This window comes from Neopelma chrysocephalum, unplaced genomic scaffold (genome assembly GCF_003984885.1).
Source record: "Neopelma chrysocephalum unplaced genomic scaffold, ASM398488v2 Primary Assembly neopelma1_22, whole genome shotgun sequence".
NCBI lineage: Eukaryota > Metazoa > Chordata > Aves > Passeriformes > Pipridae > Neopelma > Neopelma chrysocephalum.
The window spans coordinates 19,246,580-19,274,130 of NW_020897689.1; the positions used below are offsets into that span (position 1 = coordinate 19,246,580).

The following is a 27,551-nucleotide window of genomic DNA, read 5'->3' on the forward strand; positions in this document are numbered from 1 at the left end:
CTTTAGTTTCTACTTGTGTGTTATATGCTTCAACCCTAGATGTCTTAGGGGTTTATAACTCCTGGACTTAGGTATTGGTGACCTAATAAAACAAACAAACATATGGATGGGAGGAAAGGCAGGGTAGTCTAAACTATTTAAGCAGTAGGAGATACAAAATCCAAGCCATTATTTATGAATAATTAACTAAATGATGATATAATGTGGAGCAATTTTATTATTAGAAATAACAGGATTGTGTTTTGGAATATATCAGCACTTTTAAACTGCTGAACATTTTGAATTCATTTGGCATCCACAGTGTTGTATAGCTCTTTTGTTTATACCATGATTCTCTTCTTTCCCTTTGTGAGGCTTTTTTTAAAACTCAAAACTGTGTCTTATTACATCTACAAACCTGTAAAAACATATGTAAAGTAGAATTAAACTCCATGTGTTTAATGTATTCTAGGAATATGAAAGATGGATGGAAAATTGTTACCAGATGTGCCAGTATTTCAGTATTTTCTTTAATTTTTTTATGATTCCAGAAGTGTAAGATAACACAGAATGCAAGTTCATGTTGCATAAGAAGTTACCCAGAAGAGTGATTTCCCACCAAGCTCTCTTAAGTAGTGACTGGTTCATTCCTTGGATTGGGAGGGTCATTTTGCAACTTTCAAAACCACAAAAAACTTATCTTGTGCAGAAGAGAATCCATTGTCATGCCTCCTATTCCCTTGTCTGTCGTTTAGAAAACACAGGTGTTGTGAAATTGTGTAATCGGAGAGGAGATGTGATAAAAGAAGCCACAGGAAGGTGTTGGTAGCTGTCGATGCCATGATGGCTGGGGGCAGTGGGAGCCCCAAGGCAGCAGGGCAAGGCTGGCCTGGCAGCCTGTCCTGTCCCATAATCAGAGCCAAAAGCTCCCAGGGCTGGGACCCAGTCACTGCCTTCAGCACCGGAAGCCTCTGCCCATGGGCACCAAAGGAAGGGACCATCTGTGCTGTGCTGGCCCTAGGAGGGATAGCTGAGCCATGCATGGTAGACAGTAAAACCTCAGCACTTGCTGAAATACTTTTTAATTTTATTTCAAATATATGCTGTGGAAGTCAATTTTTCAAACCTTTTCCATCATCAGATCCCTCAAAATTTTCCATCAGTGATGCAGATCTCTGCTTATAGGCCAGATGATGACAAGCTCATCACTTACGTATGTTGGAGAAGTGATCATTAGATGTCCAGGTGGCATTGTTGAAATACACCATCATGCACATATTTTGGAAAACACTCTGAAGAGGAGTTATTTTCAACATATCACTTGTTTAAAGACCACAATTTTACCTCTTTTCCTTTTGATGTATTGATTCTCTGCTTGATATAAGAGGAGATTCCCCAGGCCTGCAGGACCACTGAGTTGTTAGAACATCAGCACATGGGTACAACTGTGGCTCTTCCATACATGTGCCTGCCCCAGCTGAGTTTGCTTGCAGGAAAAGGACAGGTTTTCTAATATTTGTGTTCTCCATTCAAGTCCTTATGTTGTCATTAGATGGTTGTCAGGTTTTCCATGTGGGAACATGGAACAGGACAGCTAAGGTATTCTTCCATAATAGACATCTAACTTCACATGAAATACTCAAGCGATCACAGAACCATGTATTTCAATATACTGCAACCTAAACCATTATTACTGTCTGATATATAGCTGTTTTAAGCAGTAATTTGTCTGAGAAAGAAGCTTTTCAGCCTTTACATTTTTAAAAGCTTTTGTAGAAGTCAACACAAATATAAAATTGAGTTAATATGAGCAGACTTTGTATGAATAAATTGGTATTGCTTATACTGAAATTATGTATATAAATATGACACCACTAACACTATTGGGGGTCTATTCTTTGCTCTATTCTCCAGCCATAGGGTGAATTACAGCCCACATGTGCATCAGTCTCCCAGCATTTACAACAGAGATAATAAATCATGTGATTCACGAAGTCAATGAAAAATTAAAATTCGCTATTTTCTGGGCAGGAACATGAAGTGTAGCGAATTTGTTGCTACTAATACAAAACTAAAACCTACAGAGTCATTTTGATGCCAACAGTTCAAATATAAACAATTCACAACAGTTTGTATCTCTGAATGTATATGACTATGTGACACAATATGGTGCTACCTGGGAAAAGATAATTTAAGTACAGGAAAGGAATAGCATAAGAAGCAATTTAAGTTGAAGTAAGTATCTCCTAGCAGTTATGCAACTACATTTCTTGGGGCTTGCTTTCTCTCCTGACTCTGAAGTTTGTGTAGACATGCTTTATATTTTTCTCTTACTTGTAGTAATTCCAAAATTTTTTTCTTGGGATATATCCACGATGCAAGGCTGGGGAGTCCAATGAAGATCCAGCTGTCTGCTCTGATTAATGGTTAGCTCGCTACCCATTCTTCTGCTTTGTTTTTTTCTCCAAAGTCTCCCCAAGACAATAACTAGGCTTTGTTTTGGGAATAGTCCATTCTGGAGGCAGTGCACACCACTTTTGGCTTTCACCGTCCTTCAGCACTGTTCCAGCATGGGCGTTTGGATTTGTGAACATGTGCAACACGCAGTGCTCACTTCCATGCTCTGAACATGCCATATTGCTGGGTTTCAGTGTAGTCTCCAGATTGCTTCAGATACTTTGAACTAAAGTGTATTCAGTCCTAATAATGTGTTAGGTGTGCAGGGCCAGATGAGGAGGTCGAACACCCCTCCAGCACATGCTGTGCGATGTGGATGTGACCAGCTTGAAATAAGGGGAGGTATTTCTAAGCTGTATGGATGTGAGTCAGAAGGTACCATTTATATTCAGCAGTGCAGACCTTGGTCACTGCCAGTGCTTTTGCCCTCAGGTGTTTGGCACTGCTCTGCTGCTTTAGAATTGTTATCTTTCTTCTGTGTAGCCAAACCTTTGCTTTGGCTCATTTTTCTTTCTCTTGTTTTTCTCAATTACTTTTCTTTCCTTACTCTTACTTTTCTTAACTGTTTACTCCTTTTTTTTCCCTCTTATTCTCATATTTCCTCTCTCCTCTGACAGAGCTGACCAGTACAAACTTGATACTGTATTGGATCCCCTGGATGGAGATTAAAATGTAGGAACACAGAGTAAAAGCACATCTCACGTGTGCTGCTCGAGTCAACATCTATGTGTGCACATGTCTGGTGTCTGTATTCTCATTTCCAACTCTGCTAGAAGCCATTATTAACACCATGAGGGAAAGCAGATGGCTTTCAAGGAGGTTTTAGCTATTAAGAAAAAAACCCAAAACAAACAAAACAAAAAAAAAAAAAAAGAAGAATTTTTAAACTTGGGAGTAAGATGGAGTCAATTAATGCCATTTTTCCTATTTCCTCACTACTGCTGTTCCCTCCCAACTATTACAGTTTCTTTCAAATGTAATTGACAGAAACTTTCTGATTATTCCAAGCCCTTCTTCTTTGAATAAGGACAATCAAGTTCCCTTTTCTAGGGCAGAAAGTGTTTGCAGGGAAATGCTTAGTACTTGTATCAGTCTTGCACTTAAAAACCTCCAACAGGCTTATCCTCTTCCACTTCTGCCTTTTACTAAAAGTGCCCCGAAAAGGACAGAATTACACAATAGCAAATGGCAGTACTGTTTTTATGTAAGGTTCAGTGCACTCTTGCATTCATGTTCACTGATTGTAACGTGAGCATGTTACTCAGTACTTTGCTTTTCTGAGCAGCCATGAACATTAAACTCCTGAGGATTTCGTGGCCTTGAGGTTAGTAGCTTCTTGGGAGCAGAACAAAGCAGGGTATTAAACTATATAGCAGATTCTCTTTGTCAAGTTTTATTTTTTGCCATGACAGAAAAGCAGCAGAATGCTTCTTTCATGGATGTTCCCCTTTGTTCTGGCTAAAACAGATTACTGATGAGGGGAGAGCAAATTTCCATTCTTCTGCACATCTGCTGAATGTTCTTTCCCCACCCAGAGGACTACAGTTCAACCACAGACGTAGGAAGGAACAGGATGAAGTGTGGTGGGTCTTGAAATGTCTTTAGGTGACAAAAGCTGGCTGTATTCTAGTTTGGTGTTTTGTTTTGTTTTTTTTTTTCTAATAAGGACTGGTTTGATTTTTGGTGCTTGACTTTGGAAACCATTAGGCAAACAAAAAGCTGACTGTGTCTTATGTTTGTGTCTATTATGCACAGATATGTTGGGAAGCTACATAACCTCATTTATTTTCCATTTAAGAAAATACAAAAACTATGTAATACCTATTAGTCTCTTCTTTAAAATTTTTGTATATAGAAAATATAAATGAGATTGATTTTCCTTTTTTTTTTTTCTCCTGGGAGAAAGCAATACTTCTGGATAGTTAGTGAATACTTTAGGCAGAAACTTTCATTTTACTGTTTCTGTTTAACTAACATTTTGTGATTTTTATTCATGACTTTGAAGGCTTGGGGTGGAGGGGAGAAGGAGAAAACCAAAGCAGGAGCAGGAGTAAAGGTCACGTGTTTTGACCTTTCCACATTCTTACCCAGGTATGGCTGAATATATTGAGTTTGCTGGTCAGCAAATTGTCACGTACCTTGCATAGTTTTTGAATATCAGCTGGGGTAAGGAAGTGGGCAAGAGCTACAGCGAAACTTTGGGCAGATTCCTAATTACCTGAAACCTCAAAAGTGCTAATGAATACTTTGAATCTTCTTCATTTTTAGAGGATTTCCATAGTTCTCATGTGAATTAAGTGCTAGCTGGCAGGTCTATTGGCATAGATATTGTATGGCTTGGTATTATTGTTAGTTTTGGCATAAATATAAGCAAAGCACACAGACTTGGGTGAATTCACATGCAAGCTGGACTATCAAAAGATCAATCAGTTGTAATAATGTTTGAAAGACAGATACAGCATCTGGAGCTGCAAATACATATAGAATAGTGAAAACTTAAGTTTTATCTAGAAATTCTTTTTTTTTCTGTGATAATGTATTTAAGAATTCTAATATATATTCTGGCAGAAAACCTGTTGATGACAGAATTGTATCGTGATTTAAGTAATATGGGTCACAGAAGAAGAGAAAAATGATATGCTAAAGTGAACAATTTCAGTATTTTTAGAAAAAAATCTCAGTGATGTGCATTTCATTAAACTGTACATTTTATTCCCTTTGGAAATTTAGGCAGCCTGGTCTGACCAGTTGCTGCTAGGTGATTTCTTGGATATTTGCCAATATGTATTTACAACATATGTAACAATTTATTATAACATGTGTTATAATAAATTTACAAGAATGCTATATTTATGATCATGATTTAAACTTAACCACAAATCACAAAATAATTATCTGAATACTTTGTTTTCTCCAGAAGGTAATTAAAACATATCCTTTGTATGCATAGAAAAAGGAAATGTATGGAAGAGTTCCTAAGCATTCCATAGGCTGATACCCTCAGAAAGATGAGATGCAAAGTCATAGACTGTGCGTGCAAAACCTGAGGCATGCGGCATGAATCTTTTGTCCCACTTGCACTTGTCCACTGGAAGCTCTTAGCTCCCATGTGTGCAAGTTAGGTGTGTATGGAAAAGCTTGGAGATAGGGATACTGAAACTGAAATGAATCTTGCTAGACTTCAGTCACCTAAAAGGTGTCTTAAGTTTAAGACAATGTCTAGGCTGCTTTGATAATTAATGACTTGAAACAGGTACTTCCAGAGTGCAATCTTATCCAAAGAGTAGTTGGCTAAGAGAGGTCAATAAATTAACTATATATAGAGAGAACAGTTAACTGTTAGCTGGAGTTATGTGAAACGACAGACTCTTTGTCCTCAGCTCTTCTGCATGTGAACAGCTTTGTCAACCTGTGGTCTAACACATCCCTATTTTGTTCCCATTGTCTGCACATGATGTTTGGACAATGGTATATATAGATATATCTGAAGATTTATGTGAGTCATATGCATCATGCTAACAATGTTAAGCAACATATGCACTTTCAAAGTCCTAGAATTTCTGAAATAATTATGTGTTTCACCCCAGTGATGGATAACTTCTTCTGCTGCGGACCTGCCAGGGCTCAAGAACATAATTGCTAGTGGCATTGTCAGTTAAGATCATTCTTCTGATTGGTTGTTCTGATTCTGTGTTCTGCAGTCTCAAGGCAGGATAAAACTTGATACTGCCTTCTGAGGAAAAAGCAGACACCAGCAATTTGGAGTGGAGTTGGATTTCTGAAATATTTTGTTTGCAAAAGGTACAGATGTTGGAATTTATAAAGCACATAAAATATACTTACAAGTCTGTGCAATGGGAAAATTTTATTGTGGTAATGGACTGTGCTATTTTAGGCTTATTTTTATAATAACATTGCCTTACACGAATTAGCATAGTGCAAATGCAACTGTGTTACTATGACAAAAGCTTTGTATCTCTGCAAGATAATATTCCACTTATGAACATATTCCATATGCACTATCTATCCTAATACTAGCAAGGAACCACTGCTCAGACTGTGTATGAGTGGTAGTGCAAATAAATTAAATCCAAAATATGGTAGAAATGCAGACTCTTATAGGATAACTTGTAAAATTAATAAGAATTTAGAAGTAAAATGTGGCTGCAGAGCTGTTTGCCAGCTCACAAGCCTAAACCTTTGTGTTAGTACATGGGGTTACTAATAGGGTAAGTGTAAACCAGACCAGTGCTTTTAAATTAAATTAAACCCGGATGAATGGTCATCAGAACAAAATAAATTTACACCAGTCACACTCAGAGTGATTGCTCTTAGATGCTGAAGGATATACAGTGCTGAAAAAATAAGCATTGTTCAGTGCTGTTAACATGTTTGCTTTTTCCTCACAGTACAGTGCTGTGGATACAAATCCTTTATCTGTGTATATTATGCAGCCCATCTGGAACAAAATTATTAAGGTAAGAATTTTATTTAATAAAAACTTCACATGTTAATATAAGAATTTGTTTTAAATACATCACATATTTTCATTTAAAAATATTGATTAATAAAGCTGAAATTAGGGCATCTGATAAAAGAAAACAAATGTTGCAAGATATATACCTGTTTATATGAGTATGTTATTTTGAGATTTTTTTTTTTTTTAGAAAAAAAAGGTTTACTTATTTTTTTCTGATTGCTATAGAAAAGGCATCCATTTCTTTTTTACATCTTTCATTATTACAACTTTCATTAAGCAGCTTTGCAGACATGAAGGGGTTTATTTACTACAAATTATTTTTGTGCAGCATATGCCGCCTAACAACAGCATGGCTTTATCTCTGTACCGTGCATATAATTTTATGCAAGTGCTGTCTCATTTTCTCCCAAGGGTACTTGCTCGAGGGAGCAAGGCATTTCTTTAAGAAGCTGAAAATGAGAGCAGTTACCATGATAACCATAACGATTGGAAGATGCTATCTCTAGAATGCATTATGATCTGCAGTTTTTAAAAATAAACTGCTCACAATTAGTTGTGCTATTGTTGGCCAAAAAAACCAAACAACTCTGTATCTCAAATAAATATGAACTTTATTGATCTCCAAGAAAGCAATGATTTTGGCATCTGCCTTGTTACAGGAAATATTTAGATTGGAGCAGACTTGAAAATAAAAGCTTTGTACTAACAAAAATGGATGTATGTGGTCAGAGTGCTGTTGGATCTGCCATCTCTGGGTTCTGTAATAAAGGTGTTTCTTATTCTTAATACAACAGGAAAATCATAGTCTCTCATTCATAATCTCAAGATAATTTAATGAAAAGTGTTTGTATGTCCTAACTTAAGAATTAAAAAGCAACCCAAACAAGTACGAGTAAAAAGCAATTCAAAGATGTGACACTGAATTCAGTAATTCAGTTCAGAGACTCTGTTTTCATTCCCATCATAGTATTGAGGAAAACAGTGAGGCAGAAAAGCCCCTCCAGCACTCTGCAGTCTGGCACAGGAGATGAGCAGAGGCTTAACTGTGCACTTGCAGTTTGGTTTAGGAAATCCATGGCTATTCATCTGCTCTCAGATTGAAGGTGTATTGCAATGCAAAACTTCCTTTGGAGATAAGTTCTTCTAACGGTTGCAGCATTTTACCAGAGGAAAAGCAGCATTCTTGAATGTCCCCATGTAGTATAAGGTGATAGAACCCATAAAAAATGTGACCTCTAGATTTTTTTAAACCTCACTGAGTTTTAGGTGAGCATGATTTAGTTCTCTTCTCTCTGAAGAAGAACCCAAACCAGAGCGAAGGACTGAAAACCTGTTTCAAAAGTTGGGAGAGCTGAGTATGGAACCAAAGACTGGGGTGGGTGCTCTCTGTACTTTGCCATTTGGTTTGAATACTAAAGATACATACAATGTTCTACCTTACCTTCTAGTGCAAGAGTGTTACAGAATAATTCTCAGTGATGTGTTGCAAGGATTTAAAGGGAAACTATATTGCTTTCAGCTTTTGTAGAAGTAGTCATTCTAATGTTAGAAGATACTGCCATGTAGAATCAGAGTCCTGCAGAGAAGCTGGCAATGCACAGCAGCAGAGGGAAAGAGTATGTAATGGAGATTGCTCTTAGAGATAAAAATGAGAACTGGGAGAGCACCAAAATTGTTGCTATAATGGTTTTATTCCTGGTTAGATACTGAAACCAGATGTAGCAGTAACTGGTATTTCAAACTCAGTTCAAGAAAATTCTGCTCGTCTGATTGCCAAAATACTATTTTCTCTTCAAGTGCAAGTACACCAGTGATATCTTAATAAATTATATCTTAGTTTTAGGAGAAGTTTTGAAAAAAAATTTTTTTTTTGGTAGCTTGTACCTATTGTAAGCGTTATAGCTTACAATATGAGTGTGCCCTAGACTATAATATCCTGTGATGTAGAAAATAAACTCCTGTTCATGGCAGTTTTTCCATGTTGTATGAAACTATAGTAACAACTATACGAATCATAGAACCATAGAATCATTTAGGTTGAAAATTACCTTTAAGATCATTGAGTCCAACTATTAACCCAACACTGCCAATTCCACCACTAAACCATGTCCCCAAGTGCCACATCTGCATATATTTTAAATATCTTCAGGGATGGTGACTTCACCACTTCCCTGGTCATCCTGTTCCCATGCTCAACAACCTTTTCAGTGAAGAAATTTTTCCTAATGTCCAATGTAACCTCCCCTCGTGTGACTTGAGGCTGTTTCGTCATGTCCTATGCTTGTTACTTGGGAGAAGAGTTCAACCCCCCCCCCCCCCCCCCCCCCCCCCCCCCCCCCCCCCCCCCCCCCCCCCCCCCCCCCCCGCTACAACCTCCTTTCAGGCAGTTGTAGAGAGTGATAATGTTCCCCTTTGAGCTGCCTTTTCTCCAGACTGAACAACCCCAGCCCACTCAGCTGCTCCCCATAGGACTTATGCTCCAAACTCTTCACCAACTCCACTGCCCTTCTCTGGACAGGCTCCAGCACCTCAATGTACTTCTTGTACTGAGGACCACAGAACTGAACACAGGATTCAAGGTGCAGCCTCACCAGTGCCGAGTACAGACCGCTGGTCTGGTTCTGCTGGCTACACTACTGCTGATACAAGCCAGGATATGACACTAGGATATGACTCTATGTGTTATTTAAAACTATGCTGATTATGCAACTATAGGTATTTCATCTTCATTTACTTCAATGCTCCATCCATTTGCCTTTAATTGGGATTTGTATTTTATAATGAAGCACAATCTTGTGCTCTCTGATAAATAATGAGTAATATTATTTAGCTATTATGCAAACTGAATATTCCTCCTGTATTTGTGTTCATAAGAAATCACATCTGTTCAGGACAATGAGAGGAAAAGGAGGAAATCCCAGTGGGATACATAGGTGTATGCCAGCTTCACTGAAATCAATTTAACTCCCCTCTGTTGCCTTTATGAACTTTGATTTTATCACTAGAATTGGGCAAGAGCAGAATTTTAGTGGTCTCAAGTGACTTAGTGAAGTTTGAACACAACTTTATATAAATGTACTTTTTACCATTTATAATCCATATAACTGATATATTAAAGGATTTGCTGTTTGTATTAAGGCTTTTCAAATGAGTGGCTGTAGACCTGGTGGAACAGAAATCATTTAGTGTTTTGTGGAACTAAAAGTTTTTTAAAAGGTTTAAGCATACAAAAGTTTTGCCAGAGAACAGATGTGATTCTCCCCCTGGTACCTTCAATTGTATTAATCATGTAACATATTGGTATATGAGAATTCTACTGTCTGTTAATTAGATAATAAAGTTTGCAATGTATCCTTCCATAAATTCAGACTCTATTTCTCCAAGGTGTGTAGGAAGTTAATCTTGAACACTCTATGATTTTTTAAATTATGAAATAAGGTGATGGTAGTGTAATGCCAACCGAAAGGATAAGGGGCATTAAATGTAACAAAAGGGATTTTGCAATTGGAATACTTTCCAAATACCTAGACAGATTAGGTTCGGTAAGGATCAAAAGAACATGCTTAGGGGTTTAACTGCAGGAAAGTCTGTTTTCCTGAGGACAGAACTCCTGTAACTGTTTTTCACAGCGTGTCTATTAGCCAAAGGGATTGCAAGTATAACAACATCCTTTGAAGGTTTTCTTCTTAGAATACACATGCTGTTAGCAAGAAAGTGGGTTAAAATAACTTCTTCGTGTTTGCACTGTATAAGCATAAATTATTTTCTGTAATAATTTAATAATGACATTGTGACTGTTTAGAATAATGAACCTAATTAGAAAGCAGATGATTGTGGTGCCCCACTTGATTTAATAGTCAACAATTCTTACGAATCGTGCAGGAGAAGTCAGTCATTTTAAAACAACACGTTGGATGGCATCTGTATATCCACGTAAACGGTTCATCCATGGTGTCTTAACACATTATTTTGGTCCACAGTTCAGACTAAAAGAGACAAATCTAGAATTTTTTAGTGTTTGTCGTTCATGTTTCATATAATTATGGTCACAGACATCAGATAAATTCCCCAGCAGGAGATTCATTTTCTGCATCCTCAGGTAGCAAAATGGGGAGAATGTGCTGCTGTTGCTGCATGCTGAGCGTGCAGTCAATATAAGAAAAGGGGACTGTGCAGTGAAGGGTTCTACCCTAGGTGTTCTCCAAAAGGAACTTCAGGGGATATTTGCTGTCCCTTTTCTTAGAGATTTAGATTTGGGCTTTTGAACACTCAGAATTATAGATATGTTAAATTTTTTTTTAGTGTAGCTGTGGGTATTCTGTGATATGTTTTAAATACTATGAGAGCTGACAAACAATGTTTTAAAATTAGTGATAAAATCCTGGTGATAAAGAAAGAAACTTTCAGATATGATAGTTACTACTAATGCTATTACAGAAAACATCTAAAAAATATAACAGAAAAGTATTCAGGAATTTAAATCTGATTTTTTGAAAGTTTACACTTTAGACTGTACACTATCAGTTGCACAATTCCTCCTGAATATTATAAATTGTTCTACAGTAGGAAAAGAGGATCTAGTCAGAATAATTAATCATTCAAGCATTCAAATTTTAAAAGTAGATTTTTCATGTAGTAATAGGATAGAGGAAATATAAAGGTGTATACAAATTCATATGTATTCATCTGTCTGTCCATCTAGCTAGTCCAGAGAAACTAACAAATCATTTTATTTCAGAACTATTATTAGTATCTGAAATTATTTGACTTCCTTTTCTTTAGTATTGTCTTGTAATATTTTATACTGTTAAAATACTTTAGATATATTTTCAGTCCTTAGGCACTCCAAAGAATTTGATTATAAGCCTCCAATATTTTTGTATTTTAAATGTATTGATAGTGTGTTTGAGTGATGCTATTTGATACTTAGTATTTCTGCAAGTATGTTCTGTCTAAAAATCATGTAGAAAGCCGTGTGTGCTATTTCAAAAAAATATGCTGGAGAAACTGTGTTACTTGGAAAGAGTGTTACCAAAAGGGATCCCTGTTGCAGTGCAAGGAGCACCTTAAAGCTGCAGGGTGCGAATAGTTGAGAGTGGTTACTGGGACAAAGAATTAGAGGTTTAGGTGAAGACAGAATCCTTTTCAGCACCCTACAAAGTAAAATCAATTAATGGAGTGTTTATAATTCATAAGTAAAGAAGGAGACCCTAGCAGTACATTACTGTCTAGAGAAGTAGGGAGCTGCTTGTAATGGAGAGATCTTCTGAATCTAAAAGTGTAACGCACTCGGGGTCTGATTTTGTTGATGTTTTGAGTTAGAAACTATTGGCATATGTTAGAAGAGGAAATTTCCTTTTTATAGTATGGGAATAGAATGCTTAAAAAACCCCACCACGTGGATGCTGAATTACCACACTGGGGTGCTGCAGTCTTCTTTCAGTTCTGATACAGATGATTGCAGGAAGTTTTCCTTGATGATTGGATAAATAAGGATAACGTACAACATAGGGAATACAACGTTTTCAAATGTCATTCTTACTGCAGTCACAAAGATCAGGCAAAAGGATTGCATTTGAAAATAAATTTCAGAAATGAAAATGGTGTTTTAATTTGAAAATGGTGAAATATGCACAAATCTGAACATTGCTGATGCCATATAAAGGCTTCTTTCCTGATATAAAATATTTAATTAAAATAGGATGTGCAATTTTTCTGAAATTTTTTTCTTTCTTTTTTAACAGATAGTGCCTTTGTGGATTGCTCCCAACCTGTTAACATTCTCTGGATTTGTCATGATATTATTTAATTATTTTCTAATATCTTTTTATGACTGGGACTACACTGCTTCAGGTAAAAATCCTCATGTTGTAATTTTTTAGAATTAGTGAGCTGCTTGTACTTCTGAGTACAAGGGAGGGATCAGACACTTGAATCTTCCACTCGTTCCCTTCATGACACTCCATGAGCACAATAGGAGGATCTGACCCACATATGGCCTTAAAAATTAAGAACATTTTATTGAAAAATATTATTTAATTTTATCCCTAAAATGGGTTTCAGCATATGCTGCTTGCAGCCTATGATAATATCTCATTTTATTTAAAGTTTATTCCAGGATTTAAATGCACAGACAAAAACCACCCGAATGTTCTTCATAAAGTTTTCATTGGTTTCACATTTCCTAATACCTAAATTGATGCCTGAACAAGTTATTTCTCTTTCGTTACTATACACATGCCCCCCATTCAAAACTGCTTCTAGACAAAGAAGACATAGTTTCTAAATAAATGTTGCTTCAAATTGCGACTCTCTGAATTTGAGTCCGTATTTGCTCTTCTTGGTAGACCAAGTCAGAAGCTTTTTGGAGCTGATTACTCCTGAGTGTAGGGCATGTTTAGTTCTGGGCTTCTCAGACCAGCTGTTGGAGCCTACAAAAAGTAGTAAGCATCTTCTGTAAGGTGTTTAATATGTAAAACATATATACATGTATAAATATATAAAAAGCTTTAGTTTTCTTTAAATTAGGCAATTTAGTGAAGGCAACAGTTTTATTTCCTGACACAACTACCTTTTGCTGTCTTTAATTTTTTTTATGCCCGTGTTTAGATTCAAGAGATACCCTTTGGTGTGGGCTGTTTGTATATTTATAGTAATAATTCTAGAGGCAGGGATACTTGTTAGCAGTTTTATTTCAAAAGTAATCCTGTATGAGCATTACGTTTTCAGGGCCAGCTTGTTATATATTGTGTGGCCTCATTCTTAAACACTTGGGTTTTTTTAATCAATGCAGCTAATATTAAGTTCTGTAATAAAAGAGCATCCAGAACAAATCTTTTTAATGGGATGATGTTATCTTGACAAATTCCCAGTAGATATACATGGAACTTGAAGATATTTGAAATGGTGATTAAGTCTGTTGGAGTTGAGGCCTATATGTGTAATTTGCAAGCCTCTTCTCGATTTCACATGAGAACAGTGCCCATCATTTCTCAATTGATTGAAAACATTCATGCAACCTAACAAGCCTTTTGAGTATCATATATCAATCCCATACCTAGGATCAGAAATAAAAGACTTAATTTCCTGGACAGCTGGTTTTCATTCTACAGTTTGCAGATTTGCAGCTAGGAGCCAGGAATTGCCATCTTTTCTTTCAGAATGGCAAAATGAAGCATTGAGAAAGGTAGTCAGGGCACTGCTTTAGGTGCTGGCAACTCCTGGCATCATTCAGGGAGGGACACACCTCTGTATGCACGAATTCCCTGTGTTAGGTGCCAAATGCCAGAAATCTGAGAGGCATCTACAGTTGTTCAGTGCTAGTGTAGTACTTACAGGATGATGTTTAAGTTAAATAGAACAGTCTTTGGAAAAAGGATTGATTTCTTTAAAAGAGCAACAATAGCTTGGGTTAATGCTATCAGCAGAGCAAGAACAGAACCCTGGGCTCTGTCCAATTCAACTTTCTTTTCCTTTTTCTCAAGGGAAAAAAAAGGGTGCTAATATTTGTCCTAACCTGAGGACAAAAGCTTCCTGTTCAGATCTGTATGGTAAAAGTACTACATAAACCCCAGGTCGGCACTAATAATCATGCTTACAAACTACCTTTTTTTTGCTTCTAGATATTACATAAACATTAACTAATTTGTTGACGGATAGTCTTCCTGTGACCTATGAAAATTTTTATCTCGTTACTGTCATTGTTTTGTGCAATAATAGAGTAATTTAAGGACCAAAAAACCTTATCTTCTGTCCTCTACAGTGTAAACACATTTAAGCCTGCTCAGTATGTCTTCAGTAGAGCTCACTGATGCCTGAAGGTCAAAACCAAGTATTTCAATCTGTTTGATGCAGTGGGTTAGTCAGTGGCAGCTTGTTTTTATACATATGCATATGTTGGTGGATTTCTTTGATGTTAACCACTCTTACACTGACTTGCTACCCCGTTTCTTTCAGGTAGCAGTCCTGGACTTGTTCCCACCTGGGTGTGGCTCTTCAGTGCTTTTACCACCTTTTGTGCTTATGCTTTAGGTAAAGTACAGTGAAATAATTTACACATCTTATGTCTTTGTATAGTTTTATCTTCAAATTCACTAGTGTGGATTCTGAGATGAAGAGGCATTGTGGATAAATTACTGATCTCTTTCCAAAACAGTTCTCTTAGATTAAAAAAAAACAACAACCAAACAACCAAACACACACACGCACACAAAACACAAAATTTATAAGACTGAAGAAAACCCCAAACAGCGTATGAAGTTATATATTAGAGGTCGATGATGAGGCTCTTACCCCTCTGTAAAGTTCAAATTATTTTAGAGGAACGGTGGAAATCATTATGTAGCAGCACTCAAAGAAGCATAGAATGGTTGGGATTGGAAGGGACCTTAAGGACCATCTACTTTCTTTCCCTCTGCCATGGGCAGGGACACCTTCCACTAGACCAGGTTGCTCAAAGCCCCATCCAACCTGGCTGTGAACACTTCCAGGCACGGGACATCCACAACTGCTCTGGGCAATCTGATCCAGTGTCTAACCACCTTCACCATAAAGAATTTCTTCATAACATTTAATCTAAACCTACCCTCTTTCTGTTTGAACCCATTGGCCTTTGTCCTGTCATCCATACCCATGTAAAAAAATCCCACTCCAGCTCTCTTGTAGGACCCCCTTTAGGTACTGGAAGGCAGCTCTGAGGTCTCCCTGGAAACTTTCTCTTCCCAAGGCTGTACAGCCCCAAGTCTCTCAACCTGTCTTCATAGGAGTCATTGCTCTTTGATTTCATAAAAATCTTTGTTCCTTGATGTTGACATTCTGAGAAACTCCTCGATGCCAGCATTACCAGAGGGTACTTTCAAGGACAAATGAAAAAAAAGGGCAAAGCAGAGAAAAAGGAAACTGTTAGGTACTTCAGTGCTTATGGCGTATGTCAGGAGAAATGGTGATGATATATGTGATGACAGGGCTGAGCTTCTTATGGAGATGAAGTATGATTTTTTTCTTTCCTCTTGCTGTTTTTCTCCTGCAACACCTACGCCTCAATTTCATATTCCATTTTTACTATTTTGTACCATGCCATGACTGTATTTTTAGGTATATTGCACCTTGCTGTGCAGTGATGTGAAGACATAAACCTGAACTGATGCAGATCTAGGAGTAAGATCCACAATAGCATGGTGTTTTTGCTTTCTCTTCCAAACCTATCTCATTCCGAACTAGTCTTTCCACAATGTGGTGCAACAGAGTTAATTTTTGAGGGGCCCCAAGGTAGTATATTTACGTGGACTGCACAGTGCTGTGTAGAAGGGGTCCAGGAAGGCTGGGCATACCTTAAGAAGGAAATCTTAAAGATACAGCAGCAGACCATCCCTGTGTGCTGAAAGATGAGCTGTCGGGTAAGAAGACTGGTTTGGCTGAATAGGGAGCTTTTTCTGGAACTCAGGGGAAAAAAATAGAGTTTATGACCTTGGGAAGAAGGGGCAGGCAACTCAGGAAGAGTACAAGGATGTCATTAGGTCATTTAGAGAGATTTGAAAGACAAAAGCTCAGCTAGAACTCAGTGTGGCCACGGCTGTTAGAGATAATACAAAATGTTTTTATAAATACTTTAATAATAAAAAGAGGGCCAAGGAAAATCTCCATCCTTCATTGGATGTGAAGGGAAGTACTGTAACCAGGGGTGACGAAAAGGCTGAGGTACTTGGTGCTTCAGTCTTTAACAGAAAGACTGGTTATCCTCAGGGCAGCCAGTCTCCTGAGCTGGTAGACAGGGATGGGGAGCAGAATAGACCCCTGCAATTCAGGAGGGAGTAGTTAGTGAGCTGCTGTGCCACTTAGATGCTCAGAAATCTATGGATTCAGATGGGGTCCACCTGAGGGTGCTGAGGGAGCCAGTGGATGAGCTCACCAAGCCACTCTCCATCATTTATCATGCTTAATCAGGAAGGTCCCAGAAGACTGGAGGTGAGCCAATGTGGTGCCCATCTGCAAGGAGTGTTGGAAGGAGGATCTGGCAAACTACAGGTCTGTCAGTCTATCCTCAGAGCCAGGGAAGGTCATGGAGCAGATCACCTTAGTGCCATCTCTTAACACGTACAGGACAACCAGGGACTCAGGCCCAGCCACCATGGCTTTAGGAAGGCTAAGTCCTTCTTGACCAAGCTGATCTCTTTTTGTGACCAGATGACCAGCCTAGTGGATTAGAGAAAGACTGAGGATGTTGTCTACCTGGAATTCAGTAAAGGCTTTGATACTGGCTCCCACAACATTTTTCTGGAGAAGCTGGCACCCTGTAGCTTGGACAGGTGCACTCCTCGTTGGGTTAAAAACTGTCCAGATGGCTGAACCCAGAGAGTGCTGGTGAATGGAGTTACATCCAGTTGGCAGCCAGTCACCAGTGGTGTTCCCCACGGATCCGTATTGGGGCCAATCTTGTTTAATGTCTTTATCCAGAATCTGGATGAAGGGATCAAGTTCAACCTCAGTCAATTTGCAGATGACATCAAGTTGGGTGGGAGTGTTGATCTGCTGGAGGGCCAGAAGGCTCTGCACAGGGATCTGGACAGGCTGGATCAATGGGCCGAGGCCAATGGTATGAGGTTTAACAAGGCCAAGTGCTGGGTCCTGGACTTGGGTCACAACAACTCCACACAGCACTACAGGCCTGGGGAAAAGTGGCTGGAAAGCTGTTTAATGAAAAAGGACCTTGGGGTGCTGGTTGACAGTGGCTGAACATGAGCCAGCAGTGTGCCCAGGTGGCCAAGATGGCCAATGGCATCCTGGCCTGTATCAGCAATAGTGTGGCCAGCAAGACCAGGGAAGTGATTTTCTCCCTGCACTCAGCACTGGTGAGGCCGCGCCTCTGAGTAGTGTGTCCAGCTCTGTGCCCCTCACTAGAAGAAAGACATTGAGGTGCTGGAGTGAGTCCAGAGAAGGGCAACAGAGCTGGAGCACAAGTCCTATGAGGAGTGGCTGAGGGAGCTGTGGGATTGTTTAGTCTGGAGAAGAGGAGGCTCAGGCTCTACAACTACCTGAAAGGAGTTTGTAGCCAGCTGGGGGTCGGCCTCTTCTCCCAGGCAACCAGTGACAGGACAAGAGGAAATCGTCTCAAGCTACACCAGCAGAGGTTCAGGTTGGACATGAGGAAGAAATTTTTCCCTGAAAGGATTGTTAAACATTGGAATGGATTGCCCAGGGAGGTGGTCGAGTAACCTTCCCTGGAAGTGTTCAAGAAATTCCTGGATGCAGCATATAGTGCTGTGGTTTAGTTGACCTCGTAGTGTTTGGTCAAAAGTTGACTTGATGATCCTGGAGTTCTTTTCCAACCTTAATGATTCTATTCTGTGATTCTAAATGTACACTCTCCTTGGAGCTGTTTCTTGTAAAGCCATTGCAGAGCGTAGCCATACATTTGTGTGCCATACTTGAGACACTCAGGCTACATTCGTATGTGTTATAGATTAGTACGCTGCAGTGCTGTGCAAAGGTGCTGACCACTTTTGGAATCAGACTCGTGTGTATAGAGCCATCTTGATTGATCTGGGGGTATCCTCTTGTGGAGAAATCTCCCTCTGCATTGTGAATGCCTTGGCATTTCTATTAAATTGGTGAGATCATGCCAAAATTTTTTTTTTCCAGAATTTCTTTGTATTTGTACCATAAAAAGTAATGGGACAACTGTCCCTTGAAGCTGACTACCAGTCGGATTTCCCTAGCTCTCTATAATAATTATCAGAAGCAGCAGTTTTTTTGTGAAAATTGTTTTTGTGTAATTGTATAGAATTTAATGAAATGGCTATTGTTTCATAAATAGGAATTACATATTGGAGTTGTTACTGTATGACACCCCAAAAAGCTCATTGGAAGTTCAGCTTCCAAAATTCTTAATGTAGATGGTATTTGCCAGTGACACCTCTAGTTCCTAATACTTGGAAGGCAAGGAATATGATGTTGACAGTCAAAGCTATAATGAACTAATGTATATGAGATTTTTATGTCTGCTGTCCAAGCCACTTAATGAAATATTTAGTCTCAGATTTAATTCTTCATGGCCAAAGTTTTCCCTTTGGAAGACTGCAAAGAGCCATAATAACTAACCAAATATGCAGTTGTAATCTCTCTCAGCTTCTTTTTAATGACACAGTTTCTCTCTCCAAATGCTGTTCTTCCCCCCGACCCCTTTTTTAAGGTGGTTTGGTATCTTTCCCTTTCCATAAAATGGACTGCTGTTAGCTGTTATTTTAAATTCCGCTCTTTAAAAGTTATATAAAATTTAATAAAACCGAATATTTGTGAACCTTTATGAGACAAAATCATAATACAAGAATTCTAAAGCAATGGAAGTGTGGGACAGTGTATGTCCACTATTGAATACACACCACTGTTGGCATGAACAATTTTAAACTGAAACTTAAAACAGAAAATATTTTCAGTCTCTTAAAAAGGTAATGAAACGACATGGAAAACGTGGTTAAAGATTTTTGAAAATCTGATTTTATCTATGTGTCATATAGTTTCTGTATTTTTCTTCCATGCCCATTATAATTAGAAATACTCTATTTTATGACACCATTGTAAGCCTCTTTGTAATAAAACTAAAGTTCTTGCACTTTTTCTCTGTGATGTACATCTTTTACTATCTAATATCACTTTTGTGACAACTTAAAATAATTTATGAACAGAAAAATCTTCTAACGTTCTCATTTTTAAAAGTATTACCCATGTAACTGAATTCTCTCTTATTTTGGATAGTTATTCTTGAAGTATGAAAGACCATAAACTGTTTAGGGTTGGTAATATACTTATTTGCTAGTTAAATTTCAGAAATATTCTTTACTGGATGGAAGAATTTCTACAGTTATAGTAACACTATTCAATTAACCTCAAGCTTATATATAGTTTTCTTTCTGCACATTTCAGTAAGATGTTGAAAATTCAGTGGTAATGTTAATAGAGAAAGAAGGTGTCTCTAGAAAGGGGCAAGCTATATTTGAAATCCTCTTTGAGATATTTAATTTTAGAGTTGTGAGAACTGTCTCAAGAGATTTGTATTTGAGTTGAGGATATCTCACAGCTGTTTAGGTATTACAATAGCAAGACAGTCTAAAATCTGTACAAAATGAAATCCCATGTTTTCCCAGTTTAGGTCCCTGAAGTATATTTACATTAAACAAAACTCAGAGTAATGACAAATAATCTGGTGAAGTAAGTAGCATATGATCTATAGCAGCTGTGGAGTCTCTGGTCTCTACTGAGTCATATCTCTAGTCAGTTCTGTGTTATTAATGCTATCAACAGCTAATAACTGCTTTACCTTCCAAGTAACATAAAAAAGATAAAAACTCTCCATTTTATTTTTATTTTGAGATTCAAGACAACAGTAAGTAATCCATAAGGTTTGTTCTGCATACTTTTTCCTAAGAGATTCGTTCTGCATCTTTACACTTAAGAGGAAAATATTTTTCAGCAGCACAATCTGAGAGAAGAGGCTAAGGATATGGTTTCACAACAAAACTAAGAAAGGTTACAACCACTAGACCCCCTTCCTCCTGCCTGCATTCACCACCCCTCTCTTGTGCTATCTCCCTTGGGTTTTGTACTATTCATAACACCAAATCTATTAGTGACACAGAAGAAAACATAATGTTTACTCTCTTTCCACCAGCTGAACATGCTGCAGGTCTCCCTGTTCAACAGCAGTGAATTATCAGATCAACTCAAACCATATTGTTCAACTGCATCTTCAGAGTGAGATCCAGTACAGTACTGAATCATCTTTCAAGCACTCAAGTATTAAAAATGATCAATCAACGTGTAATGCACCTTAACTATAATGTATTTTTAGATTCATATAATAATACATTTTGCAAAAGACCTTGAAGATCGCTAAGTCCAACCATTAACCCAGCACTGCCAAGTCCACCACTAAACAATGTCCCCAGTCTACCTCACAAGTGGTCTGAAGGCTCAGAGAGTGCCCAACACCAATGGATGGGTGAGAAGCCCTAGGGACACTTTTCAGCACTTGAAACTGATTGCAGGGACTGACATTAAAGTGTTTCAAGACCACTGGGGGCAAGTAATTATGAATGTCTTTCTAAAGCTCATAAGAAAGGTGGTATTGAAGCTTCAGAGCTGAGGTAAGGACAGAAAAAATGCTTGATAACTGACACAATATTTTATGAGCAATCCTAATCGCTGGTATTGAGGAGGCTGTTGTGTTTCAGTCATCAGTGTAATTTTCTCGTACGTTATATATGGCAGTAGTGCAGTGTATGTGAAGAAAGTTACTCCTTTTGTTGTACTCTAAATCTTCATTTCTTTTTCTTTCCCAATCCTTCTAGACTCCATAGATGGGAAACACGCTCGAAGGACTCAGTCCAGTACTCCTCTGGGAGAACTATTTGACCATGGACTGGATAGCTGGGCTACCTCCATTTTTGTGCTTTCCTTTTTTTCTGTCTGTTCCCGTGACAATGGGAAGACTGGAGTTTCTGTATATACAATGTATATATATTTAAGCATTGTCTTGTTTAACTTCATGTGTTCACACTGGGAGAAATATAACACAGGAGTTCTTTTTCTTCCTTGGGGATATGATATAAGCCAAGTGGTAAGTATTTATCATTTCTGTTTTGGTTTTATTTTTTTAAATGTATAATTGTTTTCATAATGTTAAAGAAATAGAAAAATAGTGCTCAAGGCAAACATATTTGGCTGAGACCTTGAAATATGTAAAATTGCATAACCCTAAAAGTAATTCAGAAATATTTCCTGCATTTGCAGTGAAGGGATGCTCTTGAGCAAATTGTCAGCATCAGAGATTCATTGCCTTGCAGGAGAAAAAAGACTTGCAGCAAGCCTAGCAGCCAGATAGTGCCTATGAGAATGTCGTTTAACTGCATTTGATTTGTGGTATTAACAAAAATTATTTTGCTGTCTGAAGCCGCAAGCAATTTCCCCCCCCAACACTGGGTTCTGAGACATGATGTGAAGTAGTCCAAGTAGTATCTACTAATAGTAATTACACAGTTATACACTGCTAGACCTTCTCAATTCTACCCTGTTTTACAACAAGTGTGGTGATGGAAACAACATTGTAACTAAACAGAGAACATTAACTGTTGTAAAGGTAATTCTACCCTTGAAAAAAAGTCAAAGTCATATAATGGATGTCAAAAAGTCATAGGGAATGACATTCAGTAACATGAATTATGCATCAGCCCACAGTCAGCTCCAGCTGAGTTCTTGACTGGCTTACAGCCCTACCTTGAGGTGGACCTCTTCAGAAACATGCCCAGGCCACCCCAGTGAGTGGTGTCCTCAGTACATGAATAAGTAGCAGTTCTAACAAGTTCAGTGCACTTCCAAGGGCCCAGCACTGGATTTCTGGGCTGGCTTATTTGTTTCTTACATAGCCAAGCTCTTGCAGACTGAAGAGCACAGTCACAGTCTTCTGAGCTTCCTGTCACAGGCATGAGATGAAAGGTACAGTCAAATATACATAATTGAAAAGAAGTTTGACAAATACTCAAATATGTGTTTTAATGGAAATATAGTATTTGAATTAATGGCTGCAGATGTGTTGCTGTAAACATAATCAGAATCTAGTGGTTTGAGAACAACTCAGAGATGGTGGTCCAGCTGTGGTGCATCTGTGTCATCCCCTACAAAATAGGTTCTGGGAGAAGAAGTTGGCTCAGGATTAAGACATTAGGCAGCCAGCTGGTCTGCAAGTTTCAGCCATGTCTGTATAAGGCTTCTTGGTGAAGTTCTTCCAGCAGGAGAGAAACAGCTATGTTCAAACCAATTTCACTTGTTGGTCAGATGATCACTGTATATGTGAATGTTTAGAAAGCTCTGCTGGATTGCTTCAGCATCCAAACCCTATTAGTGTTTAAATATGGGAATGGGTATCAGGTGGCAGAGAAGTACTGGTAACTGTGTCAGTGCTGGTAGTGACCTATGCCCCTGGCACTGCTTTTCCATCTGGGGAATAATGCTAATAACATTTCCCTGCCTGACAGATTTGTGGTGAGGCTGGATATCAGTAGTTTGTAAACTGCTTTGATTAACTGAGATGCAAGGTGCTAACAAGTGCTATTTCCTGTTTCCCTCTGATGCTGGATTGCTGTCCTGCACACTTGCTTTCTAGTAACGTCTGTGATGATTTGGCTATGGTCAAAGTGAGAAGCCTGTAACTATCAGAATTTTTTGATGCTATTTAGCACAGTCATCAACAGTGATGGAAGACTGTACTATTGAAATCTATGTATGTCAGTTTTCCCATCTGTAAAAAGTAGCTTTTGTAGTTGTGATTGCCTATGAACAAAGACAAAACAGAATTTGTAGGTCAAGGTAGTATTTTTCTATTGGTCTAAACTACATTTCACACACACCAGAAAGTACATAATGTATTTTTTTCCGAGCTGTACTAACTAATCTAGTAAAAGATCATAACTCTCCTAAAAAATTGCTTGTTTTGTAAACCCATTCAGCAAATTTTGTATGATGTGTGCACTATTAAAGGTTGCTCTTCTTCTCCATTACTTGGTGGAGAAGATACTGGGGACAATAGCAAATGGTTGATGATAAGTAAGAAAGGTAATGCTTCCCTTGCTTTTTTTTTTTCCCCACTGCTTCTCTGCCAGATATTCTCACAGTCACATTTAGAGGCAGAGAGTGTGGAAGCACTTGCAGGCTGCTTTCAGACTGATTCTCATTGCTTGGTTCACTATTTTCTCCACGGCATTCCTAGCTAGATTGCTGTACGAATGTGCCTCTCTGTTCTGTCTTCATTAATTTCACTGACAATATGGTGCTATTGCATTGGCATGTCAGACACTCAGGTGGTCTAGTCCCCTGCTTCTGCTTTTAAATTTGATGGTAGCCAGGAACTTTGGGCTTCATTATCACCCCAAAACTCAAGAAATAAGAGTAGTTAGTGTAAGTGTGCAAATAGATGACTGTTGACCTTAATGAAAACTGAACTGGCATGTGGCTCCCAGGACACTGCTGCTGAGTCAGCTCCACTCTGTATAAACACAGACAGCCAACTCACATGCTCTGCCTTAAATGTGGTATAAAAAGAGCTGCTGTTCCTCATGAAAAAAAACCTCATTATGAATAAGGAAATTTGTGGGACTTACGCAGATCACATTTTTTCTGTGACTTGATGACTCATCACAACTGGTAACCCAATTACTCTATCTGGGCTGCAATTGGCACTCCAATTAGCTTTGATTACAGCAGACAGCCATTTACAGGAGGCTGTGGTTTGTAAACTTGAAAACTGGCTGTAATGTGTCTGAGAGATGCTTGGTCAGAGGACTGTTACATTTTTTGATCCAGAATCAAGGAGGAGGCATCTGCAGCAGGGAAAACCCTTACCCTCTAGCCTCTCTCCAGCACAAGGAGCTATCTCGTGCTGACTCCTGAGTGAGCAGAAAAAGATGCAGGGAGAAGAGCCTCTGTACCATAGCCTCCAGACAATTTTCATACACTTTTGAGTAAGCACACCTATTGGAAACCCCAAGAATTATGGTCTGAAGAAAAGGCTGAAAAATAAACCTCTGCTATAATCTGTGAGAAATTCTCTTGGATACATCTTGTGAAGACAAAGACTTTTGTTTTTGTCACAAGCCCAACTAAAAAAAGTTAATATCTGCAAATTAAGTTTCTTGGACAAAAAAAAAGGCAGAACTTCCCTGGGAAATTAAAACTTCAGGCTTCTTGCAATATGTTAATTTTCACAGACATCCTCCTGATTTAAAAAAAAAAATCTATTTTGCTCCTGAAAAATTTAATATTCCCCTAATGAAATACTGCCCTAATCCCACTGTTGCTTTTCCTTAGCCACTGCAGTGAGTTCATAGTAGGGGAACAAAATGCTCATTTTTCCTTAATATGATGTAATGATACTTCTGCTTCTATTGGTGCTGCCTTAAGCGTAACAGGAAGTGGCCTTTATATTCTTAGATAAAAGTTTAAAAGCGAAAAGAAAAGCTGTATGAGAGCTGGAGTGACTCAGACAATTCCACTCTCCTTCCTCTCCCCAGCCATGAGGCTAAGCTCAAAAGCAGCACAAGCAGCAAAATGTGAAAGGCAACAGTCAGATCTCTCTGGCCCAGCCTTTGCCCTGTAAGAAGAGGATGACCAGAAATCCTGTATATATAGGGTCATGCCTGAAGGGATGGGTGCTTGGACCATGAGCCCCAGGTTTTCAGTTTAAGATGCTTTCACAGCTACTTCTGCCAGAGGACTTTGGACAGTACCACCTAGTCTCAGGGAGAACACTCTGCCAGCCTTGGAACTCTGAATAAATGAAGTCCATGATGCAGACAGCAACTGAAACATTGTAGAACTTCCTTTCCTTCTTCCTTTGAGTCAAAGCAGGGGAAGGCTTTTTGTTTGGATGCCCTCTACCAGGGTTTTTTTTGACAAGCTTTTTACAAACTCCTGCTGAAATATGTTTCATATGACCTATTCTTGGGATGTATTGTGGCAGCCAGCGTTTTAGAAACTCGCAGAGAAATCCCAAGCAATGCAAGTGCACATCACATCTTGAAAAAATTTCTACCTTTTCTGAGGGGCAAAAAAAGTTGTCTATTAAAAAGCAAAATGAAGACGCAAATGTCTTGTTCTTTGGTCACATTACTAGGATTCACAATTTAATTTTAGTTAAAAAGATATTCACTTTCACAGTTTTTCAAATTTGAAGTGTCTGTGGAAAGCGTAGTCTTACTTGTGATGAAATAATGTTATTGTTTGGTTCCAAAGGTAGGAGCACACTGCAACTGTGGAAGTGACAGAATGGATCGCAGTGTGGAAGCAGTTCTACCCAGACCATAGTGTCTGCTTCAAGCTGCTTCCAGACGTGGCTGGAAACTAATCTCAATATTCAGTTATCTGAGGGAAACTCCATGGTGTACCCATGTGAAATTTAAACAGAAGAGCCTGCTGTGCACAGGCTCTTTCTGCAGCAGTTGATTGCTTCATTCTTAACCACTTGATTATGATTCTGTGGAAACCTTTCTGGTTAATTAATCTTCCATGTGCCTTTAGCTGCTTACCTATCATGTCTAAATGCAAAGTGATGTTTTTAAGAAAAACTTTTTATAGGCTAAATTTTCAACCTTCAACTATTTATTGAAAAAAAAAGACTGAGAAAAAATTAAAATGGAAAAATTGCACATTGCGTTAAAGCTAACTCCTATTGAAATCACTTCATTCGTGCTCTTTTAGGCAAGTGTCACATTTATTTTGAGAAGAAAAAGTAACCTTGTATTTTAAATGTCTTTGCTTTCAAGATGTTCAGTTTGAGCACTGTGTTAATGGAAAATATTTCAACACATGAACAATTAATGCTATAGCAATATGCTAGTGAAACTGAATATTACAGTAAAATTAATGCCATTTTTTCATGGAATCATAAAGAATTTAAAAGCATATCCACATTTTTTTAAAAATATGAGAAAATGTTTGATTTTGTTTCCCACCATGTAGAATATCACACAGCATACTAAGTGTGCCTGTGTGTAAAACAGAAATGGTAAATCATGTAGGAGAAAAAAAATGTTTGTACACACAGAATCTAGAATATTGTGGCCACAAAACTTTCACTTGTAGTATTGGAAAGACATGTAAGAGATGCTGGTTTAAAAAAATGAAATATTTTAGAGAACAGTTAAAAGACTAGAAATTAGAAGACTTTGAGGGGTTATAATGCCTTATGATTATATAGAATTTTCCCAATGCCACATCAAAGAACTATTCTGATTTTACAGAGGAGGAAAGGTGTCTATGTTGTTGTGTATTATAAAATTGTGACAAGGTAGGGAGTCTGCTCAGAAGCCAACTGTCCTGCTGCTAGCCATATCAAAGGGCCTACAAATTAACACCTTGTATTTCCAGAATTTTCTCAGCATAAGTACTCCTCAGCCTCATAGATAAGGCCTTGGCAAACCAAAAATGTTCCTGGTCAGATGCTGCAGTGAGTTGAAATCCAAGATTGTATATGTCTGGCACTACGTTGCTATGTAGTCCTCACTTGTGTTACTTAATTTGGACTTCTCAATTTACAAAAGACTGTAATTATTTTTACTTGCTACTTACATTTATATCTGAAAAGTACTAAAGTTGATTGATGGCAGAGAGATAAGTAAAAAACTTAGTCATCTTAAGAAGAATTATTCAGTTGCACTTAGAGACACTGCTTTACATTGATTTTTATTTATTTTTTTTTGCCAACAGTGCCTTCAAAAGCAGTTTATACAGCTGATTAACATACTTAGCTTTAGCCAATAATTTTGACAGTCTTACTTTTTTGCTAATATAGCTTAGATTAAGGGACACAGCCAATTTCACATTCTTCCAGCTTTCTAAAGGAGGTCTTTGAGACTGCCTCAGTGAAGTCAAAGTGACGAGTCCTTAAAAAGCAACACACCAAAAATTTGAAGCCAAAGAGTGTTTCATACACTACATCTGTTAAATAAGAGGCAGACTCAATCTGTGAGTGCTGCATCACCAAATCCCAGGGCAGGGCATTCCCTGAGAGAGCTCACTGCATCCGCACTCCTGTTCCTGGATGTGTGCTGACATCTGACAGTGATGCTCATGGCTGCCCTGCCAAAAGTAC

The 27,551-nt window shown here is 38.2% G+C and overlaps 1 protein-coding gene across 2 annotated transcripts in view; it reads left to right on the forward strand.

Annotated features, from left to right (window-relative positions):
• LOC113963345 (ethanolaminephosphotransferase 1-like) overlaps positions 1-27,551 on the forward strand; it is a 57,833-nt gene that overhangs the window by 8,428 nt on the left and 21,854 nt on the right. For both annotated transcript variants that reach the window (XM_027674268.1, XM_027674274.1), the window contains exons 2-5: positions 6,846-6,914; positions 12,661-12,769; positions 14,873-14,947; positions 21,259-21,527. In XM_027674268.1, the coding sequence (XP_027530069.1) occupies positions 6,846-6,914; positions 12,661-12,769; positions 14,873-14,947; positions 21,259-21,527 (522 nt within the window). The remainder of the gene's footprint in view (positions 1-6,845; positions 6,915-12,660; positions 12,770-14,872; positions 14,948-21,258; positions 21,528-27,551) is intronic.